The 22,759-nt window shown below is 40.7% G+C and overlaps 1 protein-coding gene across 1 annotated transcript in view; it reads right to left on the reverse strand.

The window, feature by feature from the left end:
• LOC307027869 (voltage-dependent T-type calcium channel subunit alpha-1G-like) overlaps positions 1–22,759 on the reverse strand; it is a gene marked incomplete at both ends in the record, with an annotated part of 79,385 nt that overhangs the window by 10,989 nt on the left and 45,637 nt on the right. The window contains 6 exons of the mRNA XM_079696226.1: positions 2,900–3,017; positions 11,212–11,312; positions 12,577–12,756; positions 13,076–13,393; positions 17,821–18,002; positions 22,575–22,668. Coding sequence (XP_079552352.1) covers positions 2,900–3,017; positions 11,212–11,312; positions 12,577–12,756; positions 13,076–13,393; positions 17,821–18,002; positions 22,575–22,668 — 993 coding nt within the window. The remainder of the gene's footprint in view (positions 1–2,899; positions 3,018–11,211; positions 11,313–12,576; positions 12,757–13,075; positions 13,394–17,820; positions 18,003–22,574; positions 22,669–22,759) is intronic.

Below are 22,759 nucleotides of genomic sequence, written 5' to 3' on the forward strand. Positions count from 1 at the left end.
GATGTTCAGGTGTATATCAGTATGTAGTGTCTCTACTTTAAAGAGTCCTCTCCTGCTGATGTTCAGGTGTATATCAGTATGTAGTGTCTCTACTTTAAAGAGTCCTCTCCTGCTGATGTTAAGGTGTATATCAGTATGTAGTGTCTCTACTTTAAAGAGTCCTCTCCTGCTGATGTTAAGGTGTATATCAGTATGTAGTGTCTCTACTTTAAAGAGTCCTCTCCTGCTGATGTTCAGGTGTATATCAGTATGTAGTGTCTCTACTTTAAAGAGTCCTCTCCTGCTGATGTTCAGGTGTATATCAGTATGTAGTGTCTCTACTTTAAAGAGTCCTCTCCTGCTGATGTTCAGTTGTATATCAGTATGTAGTGTCTCTACTTTAAAGAGTCCTCTCCTGCTGATGTTCAGGTGTATATCAGTATGTAGTGTCTCTACTTTAAAGAGTCCTCTCCTGCTGATGTTCAGGTGTATATCAGTATGTAGTGTCTCTACTTTAAAGAGTCCTCTCCTGCTGATGTTCAGGTGTATATCAGTATGTAGTGTCTCTACTTTAAAGAGTCCTCTCCTGCTGATGTTCAGGTGTATATCAGTATGTAGTGTCTCTACTTTAAAGAGTCCTCTCCTGCTGATGTTCAGGTGTATATCAGTATGTAGTGTCTCTACTTTAAAGAGTCCTCTCCTGCTGATGTTCAGTTGTATATCAGTATGTAGTGTCTCTACTTTAAAGAGTCCTCTCCTGCTGATGTTCAGGTGTATATCAGTATGTAGTGTCTCTACTTTAAAGAGTCCTCTCCTGCTGATGTTCAGGTGTATATCAGTATGTAGTGTCTCTACTTTAAAGAGTCCTCTCCTGCTGATGTTAAGGTGTATATCAGTATGTAGTGTCTCTACTTTAAAGAGTCCTCTCCTGCTGATGTTCAGGTGTATATCAGTATGTAGTGTCTCTACTTTAAAGAGTCCTCTCCTGCTGATGTTCAGGTGTATATCAGTATGTAGTGTCTCTACTTTAAAGAGTCCTCTCCTGCTGATGTTCAGGTGTATATCAGTATGTAGTGTCTCTACTTTAAAGAGTCCTCTCCTGCTGATGTTCAGTTGTATATCAGTATGTAGTGTCTCTACTTTAAAGAGTCCTCTCCTGCTGATGTTCAGGTGTATATCAGTATGTAGTGTCTCTACTTTAAAGAGTCCTCTCCTGCTGATGTTCAGGTGTATATCAGTATGTAGTGTCTCTACTTTAAAGAGTCCTCTCCTGCTGATGTTAAGGTGTATATCAGTATGTAGTGTCTCTACTTTAAAGAGTCCTCTCCTGCTGATGTTCAGGTGTATATCAGTATGTAGTGTCTCTACTTTAAAGAGTCCTCTCCTGCTGATGTTCAGGTGTATATCAGTATGTAGTGTCTCTACTTTAAAGAGTCCTCTCCTGCTGATGTTCAGGTGTATATCAGTATGTAGTGTCTCTACTTTAAAGAGTCCTCTCCTGCTGATGTTCAGGTGTATATCAGTATGTAGTGTCTCTACTTTAAAGAGTCCTCTCCTGCTGATGTTCAGGTGTATATCAGTATGTAGTGTCTCTACTTTAAAGAGTCCTCTCCTGCTGATGTTCAGGTGTATATCAGTATGTAGTGTCTCTACTTTAAAGAGTCCTCTCCTGCTGATGTTCATGTGTATATCAGTATGTAGTGTCTCTACTTTAAAGAGTCCTCTCCTGCTGATGTTCAGGTGTATATCAGTATGTAGTGTCTCTACTTTAAAGAGTCCTCTCCTGATGATGTTCAGGTGTATATCAGTATGTAGTGTCTCTACTTTAAAGAGTCCTCTCCTGATGATGTTCAGGTGTATATCAGTATGTAGTGTCTCTACTTTAAAGAGTCCTCTCCTGCTGATGTTCAGGTGTATATCAGTATGTAGTGTCTCTACTTTAAAGAGTCCTCTCCTGCTGATGTTAAGGTGTATATCAGTATGTAGTGTCTCTACTTTAAAGAGTCCTCTCCTGCTGATGTTCAGGTGTATATCAGTATGTAGTGTATCTACTTTAAAGAGTCCTCTCCTGCTGATGTTCAGGTGTATATCAGTATGTAGTGTCTCTACTTTAAAGAGTCCTCTCCTGCTGATGTTCAGGTGTATATCAGTATGTAGTGTCTCTACTTTAAAGAGTCCTCTCCTGCTGATGTTCAGGTGTATATCAGTATGTAGTGTCTCTACTTTAAAGAGTCCTCTCCTGCTGATGTTCAGGTGTATATCAGTATGTAGTGTCTCTACTTTAAAGAGTCCTCTCCTGCTGATGTTCAGGTGTATATCAGTATGTAGTGTCTCTACTTTAAAGAGTCCTCTCCTGCTGATGTTCAGGTGTATATCAGTATGTAGTGTCTCTACTTTAAAGAGTCCTCTCCTGCTGATGTTCAGGTGTATATCAGTATGTAGTGTCTCTACTTTAAAGAGTCCTCTCCTGCTGATGTTCAGGTGTATATCAGTATGTAGTGTCTCTACTTTAAAGAGTCCTCTCCTGCTGATGTTCAGGTGTATATCAGTATGTAGTGTCTCTACTTTAAAGAGTCCTCTCCCGTTGATGTTCAGGTGTATATCAGTATGTAGTGTCTCTACTTTAAAGAGTCCTCTCCTGATGATGTTCAGGTGTATATCAGTATGTAGTGTCTCTACTTTAAAGAGTCCTCTCCTGCTGATGTTCAGGTGTATATCAGTATGTAGTGTCTCTACTTTAAAGAGTCCTCTCCTGCTGATGTTCAGGTGTATATCAGTATGTAGTGTCTCTACTTTAAAGAGTCCTCTCCTGCTGATGTTCAGGTGTATATTAGTATGTAGTGTCTAACTTAGCAGAGTGAATTTATATAGTTTGTAATGAATTTAATGCTTTTAATATTAAATGTGTTTTGATACTCACAACCGTGGAGATGTAGGGCCTCTCCATGGCGATGGTGATGCAGTTGAGGAAGATGATGAGCAACACGATGTGGTCGAACATCTTGTGGGTGATGATCCTAGTGCAAACTATCCGAAACCTACGAGAAAAAAACACAGACACACATTTTAAACTTCAAAGATAGTAGCAATTAGCTGGCTCTCCTGTCTCCTAAATGGTGGAGTGAGCTCCCCATTGACATCAGCAGACACTTTGCTTATCTTTTGTCCCGACTGAAAACGTATGTATTTCAATCGTACTTAGGCAATTAGGCTAGTGCTGAGAAGAATATTACAATTGTTAATTTAGGCCTTGTACCTATTTCACCAGCACTCCTTATATGATCTTGCTTGAAGTGAATATATCTTCACTTTCCTTGTTGCTCTGAGTTTTTTTTTTTTTTTTGTAATTAAAGTTTTTATTTATGAACATACAAGGTACATACTGTAGCTCACATACAGCAAGAGGAAGATCAGGCTATAAAACATGTTAAAGGTGGGGTAGGTAAGTTTGAGAAACCGGCTCGAGAACACTTTTTGTTATATTCCATGGAATGCTCTTAACATCCCGATAGCAATGAATATCTGAAGTGCTTTGACAAAAATAAATAAAAAATGTCATCTGTTGAAGCCGTGGCGCTGTAAAAAGCACGACCAATCATCTGAGCCGGCCCGGCTAAAGTAACTGGATGTCCTACCTGCCTGTCAGCCTTCCATCTGTGCACAAACTTATCTCGTGCCCTCATTGGTCATGTGCGCGTTCGTGTGTGTTGGAGGAGGGGCTCTGTAAGGAAGTCTGAAGGAAGTGGCAGATTTTTTCCGGCTGTGTATTTTCAAATTCTAGCGCACTCGAGCTGCTTTCTCCAAAATGACCTACCCCACCTTTAAGTGTTCCTGGTTAAAAGAAAACAGAAAAATACAAAAGTGTAAGATTAGCAATCAGACACTACAGCGATCATAACATAAAAATAATAACAACAAATGATGCTTGATTAGAATAAAGGCCCTTTTGTGAGAGTCCTAGAGTCAGGCTACTAGTTAGAGGTCAGGTTAGAGTCAGGCTACTAGTTAGAGGTCAGGTTAGAGTCAGGCTACTAGTTAGAGGTCAGGTTAGAGTCAGGCTACTAGTTAGAGGTCAGGTTAGAGTCAGGCTACTAGTTAGAGGTCAGGTTAGAGTCAGGCTACTAGTTAGAGATCAGGTTAGAGTCAAGCTACTAGTTAGAGGTCAGGTTAGAGTCAGGCTACTAGTTAGACGTCAGGTTAGAGTCAGGCTACTAGTTAGAGGTCAGGTTAGAGTCAGGCTACTAGTTAGACGTCAGGTTAGAGTCAGGCTACTAGTTAGAGGTCAGGTTAGAGTCAGGCTACTAGTTAGAGGTCAGGTTAGAGTCAGGCTACTAGTTAGACGTCAGGTTAGAGTCAGGCTACTAGTTAGAGGTCAGGTTAGAGTCAGGCTACTAGTTAGACATCAGGTTAGAGTCAGGCTACTAGTTAGAGGTCAGGTTAGAGTCAGGCTACTAGTTAGACGTCAGGTTAGAGTCAGGCTACTAGTTAGACGTCAGGTTAGAGTCAGGCTACTAGTTAGACATCAGGTTAGAGTCAGGCTACTAGTTAGAGGTCAGGTTAGAGTCAGGCTACTAGTTAGACATCAGGTTAGAGTCAGGCTACTAGTTAGACGTCAGGTTAGAGTCAGGCTACTAGTTAGAGGTCAGGTTAGAGTCAGGCTACTAGTTAGACATCAGGTTAGAGTCAGGCTACTAGTTAGAGGTCAGGTTAGAGTCAGGCTACTAGTTAGAGGTCAGGTTAGAGTCAGGCTACTAGTTAGACATCAGGTTAGAGTCAGGCTACTAGTTAGAGGTCAGGTTAGAGTCAGGCTACTAGTTAGACATCAGGTTAGAGTCAGGCTACTAGTTAGACGTCAGGTTAGAGTCAGGCTACTAGTTAGAGGTCAGGTTAGAGTCAGGCTACTAGTTAGACATCAGGTTAGAGTCAGGCTACTAGTTAGACGTCAGGTTAGAGTCAGGCTACTAGTTAGAGGTAAGGTTAGAGTCAGGCTACTAGTTAGAGGTCAGGTTAGAGTCAGGCTACTAGTTAGAGATCAGGTTAGAGTCAGGGTACTAGTTAGAGGTCAGGTATTCACAAAGTCAGAGTTTGATCCTTTATGGTTTTTGCACTTATTGTAATTCGCTTTGGATAAAGGTGTCAGCCAAATGATATGTAATGTAATTTGGGAAAACACAAAAGCCTATGTAGACCGTCCAGGCTCCAGTCCGAGTTCGATAAAGCATGACATACTGTAAGAGACATTTAGCGAAACACTGTCTACCACACTGTCACAGCAATAAGAGCCTGTGACTCTCTAATGCACCGCTGCAGAATTAGCAGTCATTAATGACATCTGACTTTCATTAAACGACAGCAGAGAGAAAGAGAGAGGGGACGCTTGTTATATACGGTGAGGGATTAAACACTGCATTCAAATCTGCTTTCATGTGCAGGCTCAGATCGGGAGGTTTTGGCTTTATTTGGAAATGCAGACTCCATTCAGTGCGTGTCATGTGAGTGTGGTGATCATTCTGCGAACAGTGTGCAGACAGCATGAGATAATTCCTCTTTAATATCTGCACGGCGGAGCGTTGAAGCTAAATAATGAATGTGTGATCCTGCAGCAGAAGGGAGGGAGGAGGCATGGAAGCACACACCAGTTCCTCCTCTGGTTTAAGATCTTTAGTGTCCACTTTTTCTGTCCTTTCCGGGAGTTTTTATCACATTTAAAACCCAGTTTAGATTCGACCACGCCCACTTCAGCTTGACGAAAGCATCGACAGCTGCGGTCGCTTCATAAAGCGTCTTTTTCAAAATAGATTAAGGAAAATAGCACTTTTTAAACATGACTGACAATCACAATTACACAGAGCTGAGGTAATGTTGATTACACTACATCATATTAAATCATATGAACTACAGTCTGTTGCCTAATATTTATGGCATTTATTGTTATTTTTAGCAAATGACGGTTGACTTAATCGCCTTAGATATTGATTACAGTTAGATTTATACTTTTTAAATGTCAATAAGTGTGTTTCAATACTTCTCAGCCCCTAGTTTAGCTGCTATAGGCTTAGACTGTCGGGGGACACCTTACTTCTTCCTTCTGTCTGTCTGTACCTGTGTACTCTCATGTTCCCAATAACCCAGCTTCCCCCAAATGTATTTTTAGATCCTGGGGCGTGGCTGATCCTGAGTCCTGAGTCCTAAGTCCTGCATCCTGAGTCCTGGACTTCGAGTCGTGGCTGATCCTGTCTCTGTGGTCCTGCCTGACTCTCATCACACTACTTCCATGATTGCTCCCACAAGATTGTTGACATCCTTGTGGATTCATCTTCTTATTATAGACACATGCATTTCCAAACATTTGTTTTTTCCAAACATTTGGACTACCTATGTTGTAAATGTATTATCTCTTCAATTTCCACACGGCATCTATTGCACGTCTGTCCGTCCTGGGAGAGGGATCCCTTCTCTGTTGCTCTCCCTGATGTTTCTCCCATGTTCCCCTTTAAACTGTGGGTTTCTCTGGAAGTGTTTCCTTGTACGATGTGAGGGTCTAAGGACAGAGGGTCTAAGGACAGAGGGTTTAAGGACAGAGGGTCTAAGGACAGAGGGTCTGAGGACAGAGGGCTTAAGGACAGAGGGTCTAAGGACAGAGGGTCTAAGGACAGAGGGTCTAAGGACAGAGGGTGTCGTATTGTCATACTGATATTCTGTACAAACTGTGAAGTCCACTGAGACAAATGTAACATTTGTGATATTGGGCTATATAAATAAACATTGATTGATTGATTGATTGATTGATTGATTGATTGATTGATTGATTGATTGATTGATTGATTGATACTCTTGTACAAAATCTCAGACCTCATTTAATGCAAAAACATTTTCAGTGGTCTTTTTACTTTTTTCCCGAATATGTTTTTGTGAAATTGAAATGTTTCTTGTGCTTTAATCTGGAGAATATGACCGTTTTGATCTCTGAACTGAGGCACATTCGAGTATACGTTTGAGTAAATATATAAATGGATGCATGCTCTATATCTTCCAGCTTTTCCTCCACTTCTTGATTTAGCATCTCGACATTCTGACACCTTTTTCCAATAGATTTCCTTTTTTCACACCATCAGCACACTCTCAGTGAAGCGTCTTCATTTCCTTTACATTTCCTCCCAGTCTTTTAACATCTCGGGTGTTTTTCGCACGGCTCTTCTCCAAAATCATCGTCACTGTCTCCGTGTAGGCGTTGGTGTGACATGCTGCCTCTGCCTGGATCTGAAGAAGTGTCTCTTTGTGCACAACAGATACGAGGCGCTCGTGCTAATTACCCACTTCTTCTTTTTCTTCTTCTGAGCATTTACAAACCAACATGACACATAAAGCCGCATCTCTTGCTTGAATGCTGGATGATTGCTTTCCAGGGGAGAGCTGACAGATGGCATGTTCCCTGCAGCTATAGGCGGTGGTACGGCGTTGAAAAGCAGCAACAAAGAAAGTTTCTACATACAAACAACCACAGGGATCAATGTTTACTGTAACTGTAAAAGCCCTGATGTCTATTTGTTCTATTCCTTATCTGCATCTTATCTGCATTCAGTCTCATGTCCCTCAACAGCAGGCTTTTTATATACTTCAAAAATCCCAAGAAACACAATTATGGCGCTTTTCCACTGCAGGGCCTCGCTCGGCTGAGCACGGTATGGCTCGTGAGGCCAGGCTCACTTTATGCTGCGTTTCCATTACAGTTTAGGAGCTGGGGCGGTAACTATAGTAACGGAGCCGTGACGTCATCTTCAATGCAAACCACAAAACCAACATTAGCCGTTAGCTGTTAGCCCTCAGAGCTCACAGCTCCTCATATCTGTTCAGAAACTAGACACAAGTGAAACAAGTCCAAACCACAGACTGTATGTGTCATGGAGAATACAGTCGCTGGTTTATTTATGTCTGTAGGCCGTTGTTGTGAGTGTGGACGGTCGGAGCATATACTGCGTTAGCTTAGCCGATCTCCATTCACTCCAGGTTGTTCGCCTGCCGTCTGTCTGCAGACTGGTCAAAGCATTAATTCATGGTTTTTACTAACCGGTATCAGTATGTTGTTACTTCGGCATAATTTAGAAACGTGGATTACAATTAAATCACGGTCACATATGTTCATTTAGTTGTAGTTGCCAGCGATTCTCTCGCTAGTTTAGCATACTCAGCCCGGTTGTTGGCCCGGAAAAAAACTCGATTTTGGAGAGCCAGAAAACTGTGAAAAAGTACCCGCTAGCCGGAACTACGCCGAGTGGAAACGCTACCAAAAACGGGCCGGGCACGGCACGCTTAAACTGCGCTGTAGTGGAAATGAGCCATTAGTGAGGTAGGTTTTATACACTAAAGTCCCAAACCTCCCAAAACACACTAACAAGAAATACAAGAATGGGAAGCTGGATTTTAATTTTAGCATTTATTTTGCAATATCCCAAGTTTACTAGTATTGGTGTTTTTTACGTTAATTGTTTATTTATCATATTATTTTATTTTATTTGTCTATTTCTGTCGTACTGGATATCTTCCGCTAACTTTGGAAATGTTATTGTATTTATTATCTTTATTTGACTTTCTTGGATTCGCATATATCAAGTATACTTTCTATAATATAATCAAATATATACATTTTCACATCTGACTTGTATTAAATGTCTATTATTATTATTATTATTATTATTATTATTAAAAATGAAAAATTTCAGTAGTTTTTATATTAGATTTTTTTAAATGTTATTATTATTATTATTATAATATTTTGAATTTTGTATCCTTTTTCTATCTTTATCCTATAATATATATTTTTTCCTTTAATTATTATTATTATTATATTTTGTATTCAACTTTTTGTTATAATCATTAATATATGTATTAATAGTAGTATTATAGTTTCCGCTCTTTCTAAACTCCCTGCAGTAATCTGTAATCTGTAATTCCAACACACAGATCTGAAAGGCAGGTTGAGGTGAATCTGGTCCATGTGAAAACAGCTGGACTCCCCCCCCCCCCCTCACTGATGTCTCTTGATGTGATTTTGAGCACAGCGGGGGGTCCTCGTTGGTTTCGAGGCCGGAAAAAAGACTCCATGCAGAGTACGTGTCCTCGCTGTCAGTCTCTGAGACGAACAGAACCTGGAGACCGGCTGCGATGAAACCCAAAATCCTTCACTTCTCCTCAGACTCCGGAACGCATGGAGCTTTTCCAATTAACCTTTTCAATGGCCAACAGAGATGATGAAGCAAAATATTAATCTGTAGTTCTTCAGGTATCATGACGTGGACTTGAATCGACTCGAGTGACTGTTTTCATGACCTGCGACTTGAGAGAAAATAAATGACTTGAAACGTTTTTACGGTGGTGCGAACACTCTACTTTAAAAAGTTCTCTCCTGCTGATGTTCAGATGTATATCAGTATGTCTCTACTTTAAAGAGTCCTCTCCTGCTGATGTTCAGGTGTATATCAGTATGTAGTGTCTCTACTTTAAAGAGTCCTCTCCTGCTGATGTTCAGGTGTATATCAGTATGTCTCTACTTTAAAGAGTCCTCTCCTGCTGATGTTCAGGTGTATATCAGTATGTAGTGTCTCTACTTTAAAGAGTCCTCTCCTGCTGATGTTCAGGTGTATATCAGTATGTAGTGTCTCTACTTTAAAGAGTCCTCTCCTGCTGATGTTCAGGTGTATATCAGTATGTAGTGTCTCTACTTTAAAGAGTCCTCTCCTGCTGATGTTCAGGTGTATATCAGTATGTCTCTACTTTAAAGAGTCCTCTCCTGCTGATGTTCAGGTGTATATCAGTATGTAGTGTCTCTACTTTAAAGAGTCCTCTCCTGCTGATGTTCAGGTGTATATCAGTATGTAGTGTCTCTACTTTAAAGAGTCCTCTCCTGCTGATGTTCAGGTGTATATGAGTATAGTGTCTCTACTTTAAAGAGTCCTCTCCTGCTGATGTTCAGGTGTATATCAGTATGTAGTGTCTCTACTTTAAAGAGTCCTCTCATGCTGATGTTCAGGTGTATATCAGTATGTAGTGTCTCTACTTTAAAGAGTCCTCTCCTGCTGATGTTCAGGTGTACATCAGTATGTAGTGTCTCTACTTTAAAGAGTCCTCTCCTAAGTATTCCATGTATTGCTTCTTAGTACTTCTACTCCACTACAATTCAGAGGCTGTTGGACAACATGTTTGCGGTTTCAAGTTAAATGAAATACTGAAAATGAAACCTCAGCACTTTTACAGAGATAGCTTTTTGTTATCAGCGTACAGGAAAACGAAAGAGCCATCTTCTTGTCGAGACGAGGTTTTTTCACGTTGCATTTGACATCCCATAATGCTGACTCTGATTGCAGAGTGCTTTTTTTTTATTTGCCGCATTGTGAGCGTAGCATTTTCTGTCTTTTATCGATTCCCTCCCACAAGCTCACTTCTGAAGTCTGTTTTATCTGTTCCTTTCTGCCATGTCAGGGGGAGTGGGGAGTTTTATCTCAATCCTTCCCTCTTCCTCACTCCTCCTCCTCCTCCTCTGAGGCTTTGATCCACGTCTGTTGAGTGGATGTGACTGTGAAGGCAACACATTGCTACCAAAGTACGGCAACATGCTGATTAAACACCAAAAAACATCCCTAACCCCATGTTTTTATGTCAAAAAATAGGTTGAAAAACCGATTTTAAAGTAAAAAGAGAACAGGGTAAAGAGGTTGTATGGTATGGAGGTAAATAAATGTGTAGATACTGAAAAATAGAACGTAGGTCAAGGGAACATTTTAAAAAACACCCCAAAAATCTAAAATGTTCTAAATAAATGTAAAAAAAAACTTTAATGTTCAAGAAAAATCTGAGAAATGTACTAAAAGTATAACATTTTGCAGAAATATCTAAAATATTTTTTTAAATAAATGTTTATAGATGCCAACTGAAAAGTACCCAATGGAAAACAATTTAAAATACATTTAAAAATAGTTATGTTTTCGTACAAATTGTCGGCTGATTTAATTCGTAACAAAATAATATATGTGTTTTTTTTTTTTTTTAAATCTGTATAGTTTGTTAAGTAACTAAAGCTGTAAAATAAATGTAGTAAATTGTAAGAGATATTTGAATGGTATAAGAGATGCATATAAATACTCCAGTAAAGTAAAGTATACTTGAGTAAATGTGCTTTCCCCACTGTTTTAGTGTGAGTGATACCCATACACTGTATATACTGTATACAGGTGTTACCTGGACTCTGGAGGGAACAGGTACATTGACCAGGTGTCTCTCTGTCTGCACCAATCAGGCTGCTTCTTCTCCAGCCAGAGGAACAGTCTGGAAACAAGACTCTGCAGGAAATAGAGAACACATTTATTATTCATATCTTTACTGTTTGATCTTGTGAGCTGCAAGTAGCCTACTCTCCAGGGTTAGAGGCTTCTCATGTGTACGCTCTAATAAAACTGTTGAGTACGTATGTATACAACAAGGTTTGTCCTAAAGGGTCAACAGAAACATGGTCAATAGGTCAATATGCAGTAATCTTGATATTAGCACGGTCACCGCTAAGCTAAAGGCGGCTAATGTTGGGCTATAAAGGAACTACAGCACGGTCACATGACTTCACGTCACCACCGCTAAGCTAAAGGAGGCTAATGTTGGGCTATAAAGGAACTACAGCACGGTCACATGACTTCACGTCACCACCGCTAAGCTAAAGGCGGCTAATGTTGGGCTATAAAGGAACTACAGCACGGTCACATGACTTCACGTCACCACCGCTAAGCTAAAGGTGGCTAATGTTGGGCTATAAAGGAACTACAGCACGGTCACATGACTTCACGTCACCACCGCTAAGCTAAAGGAGGCTAATGTTGGGCTATAAAGGAACTACAGCACGGTCACATGACCTCACGTCACCACGGCTAAGCTAAAGGTGGCTAATGTTGGGCTATAAAGGAACTACAGCACGGTCACATGACTTCACGTCACCACCGCTAAGCTAAAGGTGGCTAATGTTGGGCTATAAAGGAACTACAGCACGGTCACATGACTTCACGTCACCACCGCTAAGCTAAAGGCGGCTAATGTTGGGCTATAAAGGAACTACAGCACGGTCACATGACTTCACGTCACCACCGCTAAGCTAAAGGTGGCTAATGTTGGGCTATAAAGGAACTACAGCACGGTCACATGACAGCACGGTCACATGACTTCACGTCACCACCGCTAAGCTAAAGGTGGCTAATGTTGGGCTATAAAGGAACTACAGCACGGTCACATGACCTCACGTCACCACGGCTAAGCTAAAGGTGGCTAATGTTGGGCTATAAAGGAACTACAGCACGGTCACATGACTTCACGTCACCACCGCTAAGCTAAAGGAGGCTAATGTTGGGCTATAAAGGAACTACAGCACGGTCACATGACTTCACGTCACCACCGCTAAGCTAAAGGAGGCTAATGTTGGGCTATAAAGGAACTACAGCAAGGTCACATGACTTCACGTCACCACCGCTAAGCTAAAGGAGGCTAATGTTGGGCTATAAAGGAACTACAGCACGGTCAAATGACTAAAAAGATGCTAACGTGCACTCAGGCTCGCACACTGACCAGGTTAGCTTCTTCCTCTGCGTTCTCGTCCTCAGTGTTGTCCTCCAGAGAGACATGTGTTGGACCCAGTGATGCAGGAGATCCCTTCCCATTGCAGTCGCTGTGTTCTGGGGTACGTAAGTGTCCGAGTGAGGGGGGTCTGGAGCTGAGCATGCTGGCTGAGCGGTGAAGGTTTGGCACCTAGACAAAATTCACCATGATTACTCTGTGTTACTTTTGGATTAGCTCAAAAACAAATGTGCAAGAAAAGACAAGACACTTCTTCTTGGCCAAATCCACCATTTAAATAGCAGGTGCACATGATTTGTACAGGTATAGGAGTTGAAACTGATTGGTCCATAACACACCTTTGATAAATGAAGGGACTAAAAACAACCCCTTTGCCGGTTGCACCTTACTTTGGGGACACAAAAGTGACAATATCTAATCTTTAAGACGTGCAATAACAGTGACAGTTTGTTGGTATCAGCAGAGTTCTGTAATGTCCAGAGTAATCTACCTGCAGCAGGACATCAGGAGGTAACTCCATGGAGCTCCTGGTCTCCAACGACTCCATCCTCCGGTGTCGAGGTGCTTTCTGAGACATGGAGTCTGTCCTGACCAGAGAGGCGTTATCTTCTTCCATCAAACCACCTCCTCCTCCACTTCCACCTCCATCTTCTCCTTCCTCAGAACTGGACCCCCCCTCCCCAGAAAGGAGGGACCGTCGCTCTCCAGACTGCTGCTGCTTCTTCTTGAGAGACGGGGCTCGACTCAAACTGTTCCAGCTGGAGCGACGGCTCGTCCAACCAATGGGCGCCGGAGAGGAGGAGCTGGTCTGCAGCAGGAAGAGGACCAGGAGAGGGAGAGAATGATGAACAAGCTAAATAAGTTGTTCTACTCTGAATTTTATTTAATTAAACTTATCAACTTTCTTTGGCACCTCTGTGTCGCCTTGCTTATGTTTTAACTACCGTTTTAGGGCAGAAATGCTAGTACTTGCAACGTGTTTGTTTGTTTGTTTGTTTGTTCACACCATGTAAAGTGGCCTTGGGTCCCTTGAAAGGCGCTATAATACATGTAATCTATTATTATTATTATTATTATTATTACTTTGCTTAGCATCACCAGCTTTATCAACCTTTACTTGTCGGAGACTGTTGAATTTGAGATGTTGTACTTGAGTAAGTTGTGCTGGATTGATAGCTACAGCTGCTTTTTTTTCGGTTGGATTACAAAAAGCAAAAGTGGGCAATATCTTTGATAAATACTCTCATTGCCAAAAGGGTAAACACACTTCCGCACTGTAAGTTTGACCATGGGGAAATAAATAATAACTGGAATACAAATGATGAGAGCAACCACATTTGGCAATAGCTAGCTTATGTTTCCGTGATAGCTAGTGGGACAGATTTAATTTGCTTGCTTAGCTTATTAGCTTGATGTTTAACATTTGATAACGAGTTAGAAAGATAGCTAACAAGAGCTAGCTTGTATAGTAAATAGCTTTTGCTCGCTAGCTACTCTGAAATACATCCAATATGTGCCATTCATTTCCCTTTGTCATTTGCTGACTTCTCCGACCGGCCCACTTCAGTACCGGCTCATCGGGATTCGTCACGAACGTCTCGATGGCCAGTCCGCCCTGTGTCTGTGTTTATTATATCCAACCTACTGTATGTTGTCGGAGAATTTAGTAATTAGGGGAGACTCGTTTTAGGGTATTTGGTTAGTGTTAAAGTGGACCTATCATGCTATATTTGAATAATATAGTGTAGGCATATTTATACTTTTCAAAATACCAAACAGATCATGCATTTTAGCCATTCCTCATTTCGCTCAATGTAACACTGTCTTTGTATCATGGGCTGATTCTGTGAGAACAGCACCATCTACAGGCCTGGCATATGTACTACAGCGTCTCCAGTGCTTTCCAACGGCAATGTCCGTGGCTGTCTCCTCCTGATTGGTGGAGTTGGCCCAATAGCCGTCGCGCCACTTCTGTGACATCATAGAAGTGTTCAAACCTGGATCAGTCTGTATCAGATCCGTTGCAGCCCCTTTTTAAGAGATTTGGGTATGGAGGGAAATAGAGAGGGTTGTGTTTTCTGACACTTGGTGAGTTCCCTGGAACACCGGGGACACATGTTCATGTATACAAGACGTACACAAGTGCATTTTGCATGATAGGTCCCCTTTAAGTGTTTTGTACATGTATGTATTATGGAGTCCTTCCAATGTTAGCTTCTTTGTACAACTTTAATTCAGTCTAATGATTGTACTTGTGATTGTGAAAGCCGGTCAGGATAAAGGTCTTACGCGAGCGTGGAAACACGTTGATCTTGTTTCTACAAACCGTAGCAATGTTGTTCCTTCATGCAGATAAAGCGAGCCGAGTCGTTCCGACGTGATCTGAATTGAACAGAGATTGTGCTGACAGGCGGACGGAGCAGACGTGGAGATCTGGGCTTATTTCCCCAGCTCTTTATCCCATCATCAGTCTGTCAGCGGAGAGTAAAGTGTCGGGGACGCACGGTACATTAATCTTCATCAATCATTAGGACCTCCATCAGCGGGACACTTACCGTGGACTCACTCTGAGAGACTCTACGGAGTAACGCTGGGAGTAAATCCTGACACTTAACTCTGTATGCTAATGTTAGCTTTGTGACATCCCGCTGCAGTTATTACACTTATTGTAGGTTGTAGAGTTTATTTAACTGTTTTTATTTAGTCTTCATCTCCAATAACGTTTGTATTCTTTGTCCTAGTCCATGTGTACTATATGGTTTGTTTTGTGACATCCCAGCCCAGGATTATTGCCTTTGAAAACTCTGAAATGCTTTTTTCTTAGTGTTCATTTTTCTATTTGACATAGGGATGAAATTGCTAAACCATAACTGTTTATATTCTTGTTTTGTATTCTATTTATGAATTTGTGTTTGTATCAATTTGTGTATGTGTATATATATATATAGAGAGAGACCATTCTCCTAACTTGCCTGTATATATTATATGAATGATTATATAAATTAGGGAAGGTTTAAGTATACATTGATATTGTATGTTAACATATATTAAGATGTTAAAAAAAAAAAAAAAAGGGAGAAGGGGTCGGATTAAATAAGTGTAAACTTCCTCCGACCCCTTTTCGGACGTGTAATTAGCTAAAGCTTTATTGTTTATTGATATCAGACAATGATACTACAGATTATTCAATTATTAATTAAATATTTGGTTTTGTTATTGCATTCATTTGTATAGTACTGTATCATGTCCGTATCATCTTTTGTTTCATTTGTATTTTCTTTGGTTTTACACGCTCAAAAAAATAAATAAACTAAACTAAAGTAGTCATAGGGTGTTTCTCAATGTCGAGGAGGCTTGCTTGGTAGCACATGTACCTCCGAGTCAGTTGCTTCAGAAGCCAGGCAAGAATCCTCCCTAGCTTCGGACAAGGAAGAATGGTGGAACAGGCTAACAGGTGTGCGTCATATGTGAGGCCCCGCCTTAAATGGAGCACGATTTCCACCACAGATTTGGGGAAATGTGTCCGTGCGCAAAGCATTGTGGGGATTTTAAGACCGCGGAGTCTACACATGTGAAGCCTCGAAATTTCTCTAAACGAAGTACGCCGGGCTCGGTAGAATTCCAAGTATGCTTGAGATTGGAACAGTCCTTCGGCGGCACTCGATGACGTAGTGTGCTTGAAATAGTGGCTCTGGAGCATCCTTCCTCGACATTGAGAAAGACCCATAGTCTTCAATGAAATGCAAGTTTGATAAAGTTGTTATTCTTTACTCTTGTAAATGTGTACTTATGTTGGCTTTGTGACATCCTTGAGCACAGTTATTACGTTTATAAACTGCAAAAGCTTTTGGACTAATGTTCATTTTACAATGTTTGTTTTAAATCTTAGTTTTCAGCATCACATGTTACTTGTTAGACACTTTTATCCAAAGAGACTTACATATTCAATACTGAGGACAATCCCCACAGGAGCAATTTGGGGTGAAGTGTCTCAGGGACACAACGACATGCTGGGACGCGAACTTGCTATCCCCTGATTCGAAGTGCAGCACACTAAGTTCAGCGCACTACCCCACTGAGCCACAGCCTCCAGCAGCAGAACAAAATGTTCGTAAAGTTTTGTACTCGTTGATCGGTCTGACAAAATGCTTTTTGTTTAGTGTTTATTTTTCTATTTTAGTTTAGTATTGGTCTTTAAAGAAACTACAATTTGCTTTACCCTTGTACATACGTACTGTTGTGACACCATGGGTATTACACTTATAAACTGCATAATGCTGTTAGTGTTGATTTAACTGTTATTCTACTAAGTCTTAGTTTTTCTTCCTTACTCCTGGACATCTCTGCAAAATGCTTTCTGTTAAGTGTTAAAGTGCTATTTTAGTTTAGTCCTTGAAGAGTTATCCTTGTACATGTGTACTTATGTTGACTTTGTGACATCCTGGTGCAGTTATTACACTTATAAACTGCAACATACTTTTGGTGTAGTATTCATTTGACTATGTTTGTATTAAGTCTTTTCAGCAGAATAAAATGTTGACATGTCTGGGAAATGATTTTAGTTAAGTGTTCATTTTCAATTTCAGTTTAGTCTTGGTCTTAAAAGAAACTACCCTCGTACATGTGTATTAATGTTGGCTTTGTGACAATCTGGAAGAGAGTTATTACACTTACAAACTGCTGCATGCTCTCGGTATAACATTCATTGTTTCTATTTTATTTACTCTATGTTTTAATGAAAATAAAGAAACATTTTTTTTCTTTCAAATACATTTCACTTGGGCTTCTTTTCGTCAACACTATTGCATGTTGAAGTAGTCACACACATAGTCAAAGAATCACTTGGTAATTTGGATTGTCTCTGTTGTAATTTCATATATTTTTTAATCTGTCATTTATGTTTTGTTGATCTATATAAACTGTAAAGCCCTTATGTGACAAATGTACAATTTGTAATTCATGCTAGATAAATAAAATGTGATTTAATAACTTTGGTTTAGAACATGACGGAAACTATTTGAGAATGAATTTTGTATACCTGGAACGTTTTCTTATTTTGCTTGTCTTTACCATAATTATTTGTATTACTATTATTGTTTGTTTTGTTTCTAAAATGTTCAATAAATTAACTTTGTAATACAAATTATCTCGTTGGAAGTTAATTGACCCACGTTCATAGTTTTGTTTTAAATCGTGTTGACGTGTTTGTGTGAGAATATTACTGAATCTACAAACCGGTGATTTGTCGTAGCAGGCCGGCTCCATGGAGACGTTGCTGCCTCTCCGGGACTCGAAGCCCAGGATGGGGTCTCCTCCGACGGGTAACTTCAGCACCGCCATGGGGGTGGCAGCCGTGTGGGTGATAACAGGCGGAGTGAGGCTCGTCTTCAGGTCCACGTGACCATTTACAGGCACTACTAGTGAAGGAGAGACGGATACAGAGAGTCAGAATTAGTGGAAAACAGAAGAAGGGAAGAGCGTTAAATAGGACCAGGGCGTAATGTGAAGGTAAAGGAAACACGTAATGTATTAAAGATTACTTAGAGAAGGGCCTGATCAGGAAAAAGTAGGTTAAAAAGCTGTATGAAAGTGCTAACATGAAGAAAGACAGGAAGAAAAAGTCAGATGTACTCGCTAACAGCAACAGGAATTAGCTTTAAAGAGGACCAGGGCTAAAGATTAAGATAGAGGACCATATACAGGCACTGCTCAGAGAGGAAAGACGGATACAGGGAGTCAGGATTAGTTGTAAACAGAAGATGGAAAGAATGTTAATTAAATGTAAAAAGGATAAATGAGACTTGGATTGAACTGCAGGAGTTGTGAGAGTTTGCAAACTGATGATAGAGTTTCTTATTACGTCCATATTTACTTTAATCCATCAGGATCTTTCTATGTTTTTGGATACACCTCGGAGGCATGCAAGAAACTCAACGTTATCTTCAGGAACTCGAGGTGCCACCGGATGAATAATTGATAATCAGTATTTTTGTGAAATGGTATATATATACAAGCGGCCGAGATGGGTTTTCTACGCAGGGTGGCTGTTGAGGTGGTTCGGGCACGTAGTTAGGATGCCACCTAGTTAGGATGCCACCTGGGCGCCTCCCTAGAGAGAGACCGAGGGGTAGACCTAGGACCAGGTGGAGGGATTATATCTCTTCTCTGGCCTGGGAGCGCCTTGGGACCCCCCAGTCAGAGCTGGTTGATGAGGGGAAAGGAACGTTTGGGGCTCTCTGCTGGAACTGCTACCTCCGAGACCCAACCACGGATACGCGGGAGAAGATGGATGGATGGTATATAATATATTGCTAATGGTGTTCCTCAAGGTTCTGTTTTAGGTCCACTTTTATTCTCCTTCTACATCAACAGTTTAGGTGAAAATGTGGATGAAGCTACTTTACATTTCTAAGCGGACGATACCGTGATGTATTGTGCAGGTCCCTCCATTCAGGAGGCGGTTGTTAAATTACAGGCTGTTTTTAACATTATTCAGACTCAGCTCTCTGAACTCAAGCTTCTTTTAAATGTTGATCAAACCAAGATAATGCTCTTTGCATAAGCTAAAAAGACACCAGAGCCTGTTTTAGATATTGTAACTACGCAAGGAATAAAACTTGAAGTGGTTACCTGCTGTTATAAATACCTTGGTATCTGGCTTGATGACTGTCTCTCTTTTAAACTTCATGTCAATAACCTGCTTAAAAAGCTGAGGGTTAGGCTAGGTTTCTTTTTCAGGAATAAGTCCTGTTTCTCGGTTGAGGCCAGGAAAAGGCTCTGTGACCTTTTGACCTGTGCTGGACTATGGTGATCTGATGTATATGAATGCACCGGCCAACTACCTGAGCAAACTAGATGCTGCGTATCATAGTGCTCTGAGATTTGTCACAAACTGTAAAGCACTTACTCATCACTGTACATTGTATACCAAGGCAGGTTTACCATCACTCACTGTACGGAGGCTCAGTCACGAGTACACTTTTATCTATAAAGCTTTGTTGGGCAAACTCCCGTATTATATCTGTTCATTGATGAAGCAGAAAGTTGCAAGCAGCTATTGTCTGCGATCGCAGGATGTAGTCTTGTTAGATGTGCCAAGAGTAAGGACTGTCTTAGGGAAGTCAGCTTTTATGTGCGCAGCTCCACTTGCTTGGAACAGTCTACAGGCAAAATTGAAATTGAGCATTTTTATTTCTCTTTATTTTTTTAAGGCACGTCTAAATGAAATGCTTTCTGACACTCTGGGTATTTGTAAATGTTGAATATGTAAATATGATATCCTCTGTTGTTTGTTTGTATGTTGTTTTTATGTTTCATGTGGAACTAAATGATGCAGGTCTCCCTTGTAAATGAGATTGATGATCTCAAGGGACCAATCTGTCTAAATAAAGGTTTGAAATGAAAAATGAAATGAGTGTTGTGTTCAGTGAAGAGGATGAGGGCTTAATGTGAAGGTAGAGGAGACACATGATGCATTAAAGATGACGTTAAGAAGGGCCAGATCAGAGTCGATAGCAAAGCCGTATAGAAGTGAATGAAAGTGCTAACATGAATACAAAGAGGAAGGAGGAAGGAGTGCCATAGGGCTTCACCCTCAGTAAAGAGGAAGCATACTTAAAAATGGATGCCTCTTTCTGTTATTGAACAACATGAATATTTCAGCAGGGCATTTATCTTATGGGATGTGTGGGAGAGGATATTGTGTCTGGCAGCAACACAAACACATGACATGGCGGAGAGCATGCAACTTTAATAACGCTAATTCCTCCGTCTATATTCGAAGAAGTATATTCTTCCAGCAATGCAAGCAGTTTCAAACAGAGCATCTAAAGAGGGGGGGGTGCTGCACGTCTGGGAGTCGTTCTGCATACAGGAGCGTTTCCATCGGGCTTTTTTAGTTGAATGGTAATTAGAGGGTATGGGTGTGTGAGGAATTATAGATGGGGCTGCTGTACTGTGTTTGCTCGGGGTCTCCTTTGCTGTATCACAAACTTTAACATTCATTATGTAAGGAGAACACAGTGTGATCTACAGGGATCTACCAAAGATTAGGGGGGGAAATGATACACATTAGAGGAATGTTTCACCCCCTAAATGGGCATTATTGTCTCTATCAATCACCAAAACAGTCTCACGGCACTTCGTGTTGCACAGCACAATTTTAAAAGCAATGTAAATAATAACAAATTAGAAGGAAAAACAGATTTAAAAAATACAGATTTCAGTATTCTGACACAGACGATGTTAGAAGGAATGTATTTCTATTGGTAACTAAATGTTTCGTGCCTGCACCAAATCATAACAAGTTAGACAAAAAATACAGATGTCAGTATTCTGAGGCTCTGAGACATTTATTTTCCTGGCGGACGGCAAAAAAACTCAGACATTATACAATTTAAAATAAAAGGGTTAGGGTTAGGGTAGATATTGAGTAAGAACATGTTTTTATGAACCACACAGCTTCTGGTATTCCAAGACCCGACCGGACAAAAAGTTTGTGGTGCAGGCACGAAACTTACTACCAATAGAAATGCATTGCTTTTAAAATCGTTCTGTGACACGAAAAAAATGCGAAAATCGTGTTGGTGAATACGAATCAATAGATTACATTAATTTCGCGACTATGACACGAAATGCCGTGAGACTGGGCTGCAATCACCCCTGTGTTATCATGCATTGTTGAGGGAAATGTTGTTTTGAAACGGAGAAATGTCTTGATAAATGGAAGTTAATTGGGGAGATCAGCGAAACTATATCCGAGTATCAGTTCAGAAACTGCATCACAAACGTAAACATCCATTATGTAAGAAAAACACAGTATTAGGGAATGATTAGCGAACGAGAAAGCGAGAGGAATATTACACCCCCAAAATGATCATTAGTGTATCTGTCAATCACCGCTGTGTTAATAGAGACACTGAAATGTCTTTGTAAATGGAAGTTAATTGGGGAGAACAGCGAAACTATATCAGAGTATCAGTTCAGAAACTCTGTCACAAACTTAAAGGTGGGGTAGGTCATTTTGGAGAAACCAGCTTGAGTGCGCTAGAATTTGAAAATACACAACCGGAACAAATCTGCCACTTCCTCACAGAGCCCCTCCCCCTACACACACGAACGCGCACATGACCAATGAGGGCACGAGATAAGTGTGTGCACAGATGGAAGGCTGACAGGCAGGTAGGCCATCCAGTTACTTTAGCCGGCTCAGATGATTGGTCGTGCTTTTTACAGAGCCACGCCTTCCACAGATGAATTCTTTTATGGATTTTTGGTCAAAGCACTTCAGATATTCATTGCTATCGGGATGTTAAGAGCATTCCATGGAATATAACAAAAAGTGTATCTCGAGCCGGTTTCTCAAACTTACCTACCCCACCTTTAAATTTCCATTATGTAAGAAAAACACAGTATTAGGGAATGATTAGGGAAGCTAGAAGTTAGAGGAATATTTCACCCCCAAAATGATCATTAGTGTATCTGTCAATCACCCCTGTGTTGATAGAAAAACTGAAATGTCTTCGTAAATGGACGTTAATTGGGGACACAGAGCAAAACTATCAGAAAACCAATTTACAAACTCTTACAGGGCTCGTTCAGAATAATCCAAGTCCACTTAGCTTTGCATTTGACCTCAAACATTGACATTTAAAACACGTTGGACTTCGGAGGAGTTTTTTGCAAGTTTAAGATGTTATTGAAAATCAAGTATTTGGGATTTAACTACAAGCAACAGGATAAACGAGACTTGGATTATACTGCAGGAGCTGTGAGAGTTCGTAAACTGATGACAGAGTTTCTTATTACGTCCATATTTACTTTAATCCTTCAAGATGCTTTTGGAAACACCTTGAAGGCATGCAAGAAGTCTTCTTCAGGATCTCGAGGTACCGCGGGATGAATAATTGATATACAAGCAGTACTTTTGTGAAATGGTATATAATATGAATGTTGTGTTCATTTCCTTTTCTAGCATCGAGTCATTTCACCTGCAGACGCCGATAAATCCTTCTTGCTGCCGTTAACATCCTCCATACTTCGAGCACAGGAACCGATCTCTGAAGGCGGTTTTGAATCCTCTCCCTTGACACACAAAGACATACAAAGAGTTAGAGGTCAAAGTGGGAAGGTCCGTTTCTGAGTAGAGTTGAGATCCCTGCTGCACCTCATCAGA

Source organism: Notothenia rossii (assembly GCF_949606895.1).
Source record: "Notothenia rossii genome assembly, contig: scaffold_212, whole genome shotgun sequence".
NCBI lineage: Eukaryota > Metazoa > Chordata > Actinopteri > Perciformes > Nototheniidae > Notothenia > Notothenia rossii.